Genomic DNA, 10,572 nt, shown 5'->3' with positions numbered 1-10,572 from the left:
AATGTCTGTTATACACTTCAGTTTTCTATTTATAAAGGTTTATAAATCTTTCTAAAATAATCTTGAGTAAAAAACAGATGCAAAATAGTTTCTTTGGTGAACAACATTCACAGGTATATGAAATATTGAGCTTAAATCAAAAAAAAAAAAAAAAAAAAGCTTAGCAAATCTCATAAACTCCTTCTGAACGCTGCTGTCCAATTACTTCATACATAAATGTAGATTCTTTAAGAACTCTCCCACATTATTACTTTCCCATAAAGATGTAATGATCTTCTTCAAATCTTTAAGACTCATGCATAACAAAAGGCCACTATTGTAATCTTCTAAAGGTATTTGTTGATGATAACCCCTTCGTGTAATATTATTTATGTATTTAATTTATTTGTTTCTTCTTTTTATGTTTAATTTATGTTGTTAAATTATTCTGTTTGCTGCTATTTGGACTTCTTGGAATTGTATAAAGATTTGTTTTTGTGAGGTTTGTTTGATATCTTGTAAGTTTCTTCAAGCAATAAAAAAACAGCTTCTCGTTACGTCATATTTAGGGGGCGTGTCATCGTGCGTTCAGTCAGGAGACGCAAAGAACGTAAAGAAGCAGCTGGTAAAAGCGTGGACATGTAAGTGCTGTGTTTGACACTTTCACAACTATTAATTTACCTCCGACGTGTGGTTTTATCGTTGTAAATAAGTAACTGATTTCGCAAAGATTTACACAGTGCAGAAAGGTGACAGTTTTTTAAACAGTTTCTGTTCAAATGACAACTCTTATCCGCTGTAAATAATGTCAACGTGCTGAACAGTCGTTCATACAACAAAATAGTTAATGCATGAAATACAATAACTAGAATGAGCAGTATTTGTTACAGTATTCATTAACCTTTGTTAACGTTAGTTAGGTAATAAAAAATACAACTGTTCATTGTTAACGCATGTTAGCGCAGGTTATTAACCGATACAACTTTTGATTTTAACAATACGACTATCACTGTTATATTGTTAGTTCATGTTAACTAATTAAGTTTACGAAATGTAATGGCTTATTGTAAAATGTTACCACAAAAGTACAAATTTTCTGGCAAGGTAATTGTTGTTTTCTCTCAAACAGAGCAACTAGTATGTTAAACTGTTAGTGTTAGATTTAAATTAAAGTGACAGTGTGGATTTTAGTCAGTTTCTCTCATCAATGCACTCATCAAAAACAGTACTCAAAATATTATTTTTCCCCTCACAAATACATTCTCTGGTGTCTGATACTAGAAGTAGCCTACATACAAAGCAGCCGAACAATCTCGTTAAAACGTGTTCACAAACCAGCCTAACTAGTTCAACTTGAACGAGGCTTGTAGCAAAAACCTGAAAATCTCAGAACTTTAAAGAGAGAGTTCACCTAAAAATGAACATTTTGTCATCGTTTACTCATCAAAGATGATGTTTTGAAGAATGTTGGTAACCAGACAGTTGACGGTAGCCATTGACTTCCATAGTAGGAAAAAAATCAACAGAAGAAAGAAACTCATGCAGGTTTGGAACAACTTGTGGGTGAGTAAATGATGACAGAATTTAGATTTTTTTTGGTGAACTGTCCCTTTAAGAATGACATCTGAGTGCAAACAATCTTTCATGCAGTATAGAAAGAAATGCACTAACATAATAATAAAATGGAATTGTATTAATAGAATAAAATAAAATAAAAATTGTTTAAAATAGTTAAATTGCTGATATGGCATGTCAGTTGCCCATGCATATGTTTAATATATATCTCTTGTGTATTCTGGCCTCAATTTGACTTCTGTATATGACAGGGAGGACACACTGCTGTGGATTCTGGGTGTGTTGCTACTCCTGTTCTGCACTGTGGATGTGTGGTATTATATCCGGGCAGTGGTTGTGGTGGTCAGGGCCTGGTTCCTCTCGCCTGTATTTGACGTCTCGGGAGAGCAGACCACCAGCGGACGAGTCCTTCTCCACGATGTTGACCTTTGCCATATGAACAACGCCCGCTACCTACGCGAGTGTGACTTTGCCCGTTTGTCTCTATACACCCGCAATGGGGTGTTCAAGGCAATAAGAGCTCTCGGGTCCACCATGGTTGTTGGGGCAACTACCATCCGCTATAGACGCCCACTGTGTGTCGGTGAGGCGTTTGAGCTGCGCAGTCGAATCATCACCTGGGACGACAAGTCATTTTACCTGGAGCAGCGCTTTGTGTCTTGCAAAGATGGGATGGTCTCGGCTGTTATGTTCTGCAAACAGAATGTCCTGCGCGGCAGCCCGGACAAGATCCTGCAGTACCTGTGCAAAAGAAAGGTGAGCAGCTTTAGATTTTCTCAAACTTTTAACTTTTAACCCCCTCTGGAGGTCTTTGGTGAACGTGATTACACCTCGTACAACATGAAAGTGAAATATGAAGGCCAAGTCCATACTCGGAATTTGTCCTCGGTATTGTCCCATCCAAGTTGGTGCACACACATTAGGAGTAGTAAGTAGTGAACACACACCCGGCCACGACTGCCCCCCATGTTCCTGGATTAACCAATAAGCATCAACCAATCAGATTTGAGTGACAAGTTTACAGTTTATGTCAAGTTTAGGGCTTACAACCAGGGTTAGGTGCTTCTACATCAGTGTTATTCGCCTATCATTTCCCTCTGATTTTAGGGATAAGTTATAGGGTTAGGTATAGGAGTAGGGATAGAGGAAGCAGAGGAGTACTTAACTATTAGGCAAAGGTAGGCAATTGTCTTGGGCCCCCAAAAGCCAAGCGCCCCCTAAAATGCTTTTTATATACGAGATGCATGTTCAATACGGACGTGCAAGGGGTTGCTGTGATTTTCCTTAACACGTGCTTCTTGTGTATCCTGTTTGTAGCAAATGAAAATATCATGCATCTTAAAGGGATGGTTCACCCAAAAATGAAAATTTGACATTTATCTGCTTACCCCCAGGCCATCCAAGGTGTAGGTGTCTTTGTTTCTTCAGTAGAACACAAATGGAGATTTTTAACTTCAACCGTTGCTGTGTGTCACTCATAGAATGCATGTCAATGGGGTCTAATTCTATTAGGGTAAAAAAAACATGCACAGACAACTTCAAATTAATCCATGCGGCTCGTGACGACACATTAATGTCTTAAGACACGAAGCGATCGGTTTCTGAGAGAAACCGAACAGTATTTATATAATTTTTTACCTCAAATACAACACCATGTCCAACAGCCCCGAAAGCGCAGCACTTCCGGGAAAGAAGGTCAATGTACACGATATCGAGTTATATTAAAATATGTCCAGGCTCTTCCATGCTTTATAATGGCTGTTTCTGTTTTGAAGTCCATAAAAGTGCATCTATCCATCATAAAACTGTTCCACACGGCTCCGGGGGGTTAATAAAGTCCTTCTGAAGCCAAGCGTTTGTGTAAGAACAATATCCATAATTTAAAACTTTACCATCTGTAATCTCTAACTTCTGCTAACTGTTGTACGCGGGTTCACGAGAGACTGCCGTTCCAGTGTGGGACGCTCCGGTAAGAATATTGCTAGTTCTCACGAGAACAAAGTTTTTTTTTTTTTTGCTGTATCCTCTGCGCTTCCACCAGTCTCTCGTGAACATGCATATGACAGTTAGAGATTAGTTTGTAAAGTTGTTTTTCTTACACAAATGCATCGCTTCAGAAGGCCTTTATTAACCCCCCGGAGCCGTGTGGAGCAGTTATATGATGGATAGATGCACTTTTATGGACAGAAACAGCCATTCACTGCCATTATAAAGCTTGGAAGAGCCAGGACATTTTTATTATAACTCTGATTGTATTCGTCTGAAAGAAGAATGTCATATTTACTTAGGATAACTTGAGAGTGAGTAAATCATGGGCTAATTTCCATTTTTGGGTGAACTATCCCTTTAAATGCAAGCTTGACAAGCTTTAAAGTTTATAAATTACACAAACAATTACCCCAAAGCACCACCTAGTGTCCAACTGACTAAATAAAATTATGAAATGGCAAGTCTAAGCCACACCAAACCCCTTGGACATTTCCATGTGTAATTTCACCATATAGCCTACAGTTGCTTTTTTGGGGTCTAAAACAAGGCGTCTACAACATGAAACAATGCCATTGTAACAACATGAAAAATGTAGAAAAGTTGGGCACAACTATGGGACACGGTCATGCAGCAGCAAGCATCATAACAGAGAAAGGAACCTCATGGTTGATCCAGGTCAATGTGTGTAATTGTATAGAGCCTTATTCCTATATTTTGCCTGGGCCCCCCAAATCACTAAATCCACCCCTCAGGGTTAGAACTACATATTTGGACAAAATATGTTGATCCAGGAACATGTTGGGGAAAAGTGGTGACAGGTGGTCTTCAGTCATTTTAGACCAAATAATTTTATGTTTTAAATGTTTTACTTCATGGGATCATTCGAAACCTTTTTACTTTGATGGCACTTGCTATACAAACACAAACAAATCACAATCAGCCTCAATGCAATAGTCTTTGTTAATGTCTAAATGTATGCAAAACTTAATAAAAAAATAAGTAATTATGTCTGCAAATACTCTTATAAGCTACTAAGGAATACACAGCCCTAAATAAATATTGTATTCATTAAAAATAATATGAAGTGTTATATAGAAATAAATGGTGCATAATATGGAGGTGAATATTATTATCTAGTAACATGAAATCCTCCCCATAAAAAACAAATATTAAAAAAATAAATGTTATTGAAACAAAACATAGTACATTCATTAAATTCTTTTTACGTGTATTGTCTTCTATCTTTTTTGAGTGAGACTCACCCCTAATTGAGGAATACCAAAGTTAAAGGAATAGTTCACAACAAAATGTCATAATTGACTTACCTTCATGTTGTTCCAATCGAATATTAATTCTCTGATTTTGAAAACACTGAAGCCTGACAGTTTATTATCTGACTTTCCAGGTTGAAGTGCCAGAATTTCCTGAAGACCTGCAGCACTGGATCAATTTCATCTCAGCCAGCAGTAAAGCCCTCAGGGGGGAATGTCAGCTCGATAATAAAAAGAACGAATGATGGCTCACTGCCTTAAATGAACTCTCACACACTGGTTTACAAAAATGCAAGAAGGTTCTGATGCACATACATTAATGTCTCAGGTGTTTTGATACTCCAATGCAAAATAAAAATGTGAGTTCTGCTGTACTCTAAAAGCCTGATTCATGCCACGTTTTGTCTTGCAAGCTTAAGATTGTGACTATCTAAAAATAAATTCTTAAAAACAATAGAGAAAATCATATTTTCTGGTGTATTTCATGGTGTATTCACGCCACCGACTGGACTGGAGTGTGAAGCATTAATAGGAAGGAAACAAAATATATAATAATAAATAGAACAAATGACTAAACAAAAATAACTACTTCATTAGCCTAATATATTTTAATCATGTTACTCTGAGATAATTATTTCTCTTTGTATTTTGACTCTCCTAATACACAATTCAAATGGTTGAGTGAAACTATTTAAATGATCTCTCCGTTATCTACAATATGTTTTAGTCTTGGAAAACGTGTTTTCTAGTAGGAGGATGATAAAAAATCTGGCGTCATGCCGTTCGTAGTGCGGCCTACTGGCGTAGTCACGTGGTCTCGTTAAACCAATCACAGCGCAGTCTCTGTCATTGCGGAAGTGCTTGAAGCCGGTTTTTGGGTGACCATCGCGTGAGTATCCAGAACATCATACTTGGCAAGATTATGATTCTAAACATGAATAAATGCACCTAGTTAATCAATATATATGTATTCAACCGCAAACCGGTAGACATGGGATAGGTTTATTTGCACGAGCGTCAATGTTCTGTATGTGCGATTTGATATTTAATCTAAATGTTGATATTTTTTTCGAAATGAATGAATGAGTATATGATGTTACATATATTCTCATAGCAACTATTACATTAACATTTGAATAATGACCTAATAATGTCTTGCATCGCATTTTGTAGCATCCGAAGTCTGTCAGAATCGCTTTCTCTTTATCATCGGGCTGTAGCATGTAAAATATTCAATTAACCCAGTTTTGTATCTCCACGTGAATTATTCATGATGTGAATAATTAATAATCTTCCCTGTGTAACAGAATCATGCTGCTGTGGGTTCTGTCCGGGTCTCTGGTTCTGTTCGGCAGTTTTGACGTCTGGTACTTCCTGAGAGGCTCGTGGATGGCCATCAAGTGCTGGTTCCAGGGTCCGGTTCGAGATGTTCTGGCCGAGCAGGTCGTTCACGGACGGGTTCTGCCTCACGACCTGGACTTCATGTGTCACATGAATAACGCCCGCTATCTGCGCGAGTGCGACTTCGCCCGCTTTGCGCACTGCACCCGGAACGGGCTCTTCGGGGCCGCGCGCGCGCTCAACGCCACCATGGTGGTCGGGGCCACGACCATCCGCTACAGACGCTCGCTGGCCCTCGGCGAGGCGTTCGAGCTGCGCACCCGGATCGTGTCGTGGGATGAGAAGTCCTTCTACATAGAGCAGAGATTCGTGTCCAAGTCAGACGGGTTCATTTCTGCTGTCATGCTGTGCCGACAGAACGTGATTCGAGGAAATCCACAGAATATCTTGGATTGCCTTTGCAAGAAGAAGGTATGCATTTGGGTACCATTTATGTGCGTTAAAGCGGTTGTTTTACATCTTTTAGAAAGCCACTGTCCTCGTGCTAGGGACCCCCATCCTTCCAATGTTATAGCCTATATTTTTTTTATAAATACCCAATTTGTAACATAAAACAAAGCTTTATGCTTACATTTTATTTTAAGGTGATGTAGATAAGGCAAGTTTATTTATATAGCACATATGCACAATGGTAATTCAAAGTGCTTTACACATAAAATAAATTAAAACATTCATAAGAAATACAAAATATAGCCTGAATCACTGGGTTCAGGGTCTGGAGTGGAAGAAAATGGAGAGTCAGGTTCGCGATTTTACTACTTCTTAAAAATATTTGTCAGGTAACTGTGCGTTTAAACAGTAGCCTATGCATTTTTCTACAATTTATGTGCATTAAAGCAGTTGTTTTACATCTTTTAGAAGCCACTGTCCTCATGCTAGGGACCCCCATCCTTCCAATGTTATAGCCTATATTTTTTATAAATAACCAGTTTGTAGCATAAAAAAAAAGCAATATGGTTAAACTTTATTTTAAGGTGATGTAGGCAAGGGAAGTTTATTTATATAGCACATATGCACAATGGTAATTCAAAGTGCTGTACACATAAAATAAATTGAAATATCCATAAGAAATAAAAAAAAATATGGCCTGAATCACTAAGTTCAGATTCTGGAGTGGAAGAAAATGGAGAGAAAATTCGCGATTTTACTACTTCTTAAAAATATTTGTCAGGTAACTGCGTTTAAACAGTAGCCTATGCATTTTTCTACAATTTATGTGCATTAAAGCAGTTGTTTTTCATCTTTTAGAAGCCACTGGCCCTGTCCTCGTGCTAGAGACCCCCATCCTTCCATTCAAAAGGCAGTTCTAGCTTATATTTTTTATAAATACCTTTTATAATGTAAAAAAAAAATTGCATTATGGTTACACTTTATTTTAAATGGATAGTACACCCAAAAATGAAAAATTCATATACACAATGGTAATTCAAAGTGCTTTACACATAAAAGGAATTTAAAAATATAGCCTGAATCATTAAGTTCAGGGTCTGGAGTGGAAGAAAATGGAGAGTCAGGTTCGCAATTTTACTACTTCCTAAAAATATTTGTTGGGTAAGGACACATCTTCCTGGAACCACCAGAGCTATACTTTGTTATCCGTCAATATAGTTACTCTGTACTTACTCAAATAAGTACTGAGTAATATTACCTCACTTACTAGAGTTACGGTTAGGGTTTGGTTTAGGTTAAATACTTGTAATTACACATAACTGTTATTACTATAGTAAGTACATGTAGTAACTACATCACCTTAAAATAAAGTGTTATTTAAATATGTGTAAAATATTGTTTAGCAAGTATTTAGTTTCTGTTATGTTACAATACTACGTTTTCCCCACTCAATATAGTACTGTACTGTTAAATGTATTCTTTATATAATTATTTAAATAAAGTTTTATTTTGTTTAATTACATTTGTATTATTTAATCCTTTTGCAACTTTTTTTGGTCCCCCACATATGCTCATCCCATATGCAGGGACCCCATGCTAGAATTGTGTAAGGAAAAATACTACTAAAAATGTGTGTGAAATATCATTTTGAAAATATTTAGCTAAAAAATGTTATACTCACCATAGTACTGTACTGTCAGAAGACATTTAATTATTTAAATTAAATGTGTATTATTTATTTTACTTTTGTATTTTAAAAAACGATTTATTTTATTATTATTTATTAATTATTTTATTTTTTTGGAACCCCAAATATGCTCATCCGAAAATTTTAATATATAGCCTATATTCATGTATAATGACCCAATTTTTAATGTGAAAATGTGTGTTATAAATATGTGGGAAAATATTTATTTAGTTTCTATTTTGTTGTTCCTACTCACTATAGTAATGCACTGTTAGTTATTTATTTAAAAAAAAATTATTAATATTTTTGTATATTTAGTTCATTTAAAATGTATTTTATTTTAATAAAATGTTTTATTTATTTTTAATAATATGGTTAAATATTTGTATTATTTACTATATATATATATATATATATATATATATATATATATATATATATGTATATATATATATATATATATGTATATATATATATATATATATGTATATATATATATATATAATTTATTATTATAATTTCCACGGATCCCCTAGCACTCCCTTGCGGCCCCCTGGGAGTCCCGGTCCCCAGTTTAAAATTAGAGCGTACCATATTGTCAGACATGTACAGTACCATGGTAATACCATGGTTTCCTTTGAAGTATGTTCCTGTTTGACTAACATAACCCATATGTCTGTAATTTCCAGGTGGACTGCCCTGATATCTCAGAGGAGCTCCAGCACTGGATTAGATTCATCTCTGCTAGTAGTCAGGCTCTGAGAGCAGAGAGTGGACTAGACGAGAAGACCAAATGATCGTATCTAAAACCATTACCGTAAGCCTTCCTTGTGCATGTAAGTTTCCCCGTGATGCTATCCTTGAATCATGTAACTTCTCTAAATGTCCGTTTTAAAATGACAAAAGGCTTTTCTGATCCAGAACCTGTTGCTGTCGGAAGCTTCAGCGTTTACTCTATCATACCAGCCCTTTGTATAGTTTATTTTAGTTCAGAAGTATTGCAACGTCATTATTGTATTTACAAAATCCACTCCAGAAGCTGCAAGGAATGGAACCGACAAAACGCAGAGCATGTTTCTGTGTTGACAAACAGAACGCATGAACCAATGTTGGAAAAACTTGAATGCTCGGGGCTTTGGAACGCTCCCTTGACCAAATACGCACTTGACCGTGATGAAAGTCACTTTAGAAGGATTTGCACTGAGTATTTTCGTAGTATGATGGTAAATGAGTGTTGATTTATCATATCACCTCATGGATTTGTTGTGCCGGTCAGATATGTTAATATAGTTTGCCTATTTAAAACTGAAATGGTTTATTATTATCATTATTATTTATGAAAAGGGAACATGTATTTATTCAAGTAATAATTTGCATAATTTCTTTAAGAAGAGTATTTATGTAAAGTAATTTAAGCACCTGTAATGAAACCTGAAAACTTGCATTATGAAATAAAGTACTGCATTATAAATAATGTTTGTATATGTTTCTAACTTATTAGAAGCATGTGCTTATAAACACTGTTCGTGTATCTGTATCAAGTGAAAGCAGCACTGCTGCCATCTAGTGTCGTATTACACTCAGAGTGGAAAGTTGAATTAAAAATGTACATGGGTTTCAGAATGTCTCAGCATGTGTTTTTCCCCTATGACTGAATGAATGACAGCAGCACTGGAGCTCACATGAACAACCTGATGCTCATGTTCTCCAGCATGATTTGAGATGTTCAGAGGACGTCTTATGCTTCAGTGTAAGCAAGAAAATCGGACAAATTATGTACAAAGGAGTTCTTATAATCAGTGTCACTGGTTTCGTTTTATCTGACCAGAGAACTCTGAACAATCGGAAATCATTTGTATCAGTTTTACGATGTAATGTTTCTTTGTTTTCTTATAATTCTAAATAATTCCGTTTATTTCCAAGTTTAAATTAGATCATTTTCTTTGTGGACTTCACGGTGTATATTAAATAAAAAGGTATTAAAGATTAATATATGATCCTAAAAGCAGGCTTAATTGTCTTTCATATTTTAAAAAATGTTTTTACACCTTTTATTTATTTTTACCATATTTTTCTCCAATCAGGCATAACATTATTCCTAATATTGTGTTGGCCCCCTTTTTGCTGCTAAAACAGCCCTGACCCGTTGCGACATGGACTCCATTAGACCCCTGAAGGTGTGCTGTGGTATCTGGCACCAAGATGTTAGCAGCAGATCCTTTAAGTCCTGTAAGTTGCGAGGTGGGGCCTCCATGGATCGGACTTGTTTGCTCAGCACAT

At 36.1% G+C, this 10,572-nt stretch overlaps 2 protein-coding genes across 5 annotated transcripts; both read left to right on the top strand.

The window, feature by feature from the left end:
- The first annotated feature begins 575 nt into the window (after window positions 1–575).
- Window positions 576–5,260, top strand: them6 (thioesterase superfamily member 6). Its single transcript, XM_079818429.1, has 3 exons — window positions 576–620; window positions 1,806–2,310; window positions 4,949–5,260. Coding segments are annotated over exons 1-3 (618 nt in total). The 5' UTR covers window positions 576–618; the 3' UTR covers window positions 5,060–5,260.
- A 429-nt stretch (window positions 5,261–5,689) lies between these two features.
- On the top strand, window positions 5,690–10,293 carry LOC307127296 (protein THEM6). Of its 4 annotated transcripts, none has more exons than XM_079818433.1 (4): window positions 5,690–5,703; window positions 6,122–6,626; window positions 8,982–9,128; window positions 9,214–10,293. In XM_079818433.1, the coding sequence occupies exons 2-3, from the start codon at window positions 6,126–6,128 to the stop codon at window positions 9,087–9,089; spliced, it is 609 nt and encodes a 202-aa protein (XP_079674559.1). In that variant the 5' UTR covers window positions 5,690–5,703; window positions 6,122–6,125; the 3' UTR covers window positions 9,090–9,128; window positions 9,214–10,293. The 4 variants fall into 4 exon arrangements, with proteins under 4 accessions (XP_079674559.1, XP_079674556.1, XP_079674557.1 ...); XM_079818432.1 differs by having other exon boundaries at window positions 5,695–5,728; XM_079818430.1 differs by having other exon boundaries at window positions 5,691–5,728; window positions 8,982–10,293.
- The last annotated feature ends 279 nt before the right edge of the window (window positions 10,294–10,572 follow it).

This window comes from Gobio gobio (assembly GCF_949357685.1).
Source record: "Gobio gobio genome assembly, chromosome: 6".
Lineage (NCBI taxonomy): Eukaryota > Metazoa > Chordata > Actinopteri > Cypriniformes > Gobionidae > Gobio > Gobio gobio.
The sequence above is the reverse complement of the archived record's forward strand: the minus strand, read 5'-3'. Positions and strand labels throughout refer to the sequence as shown.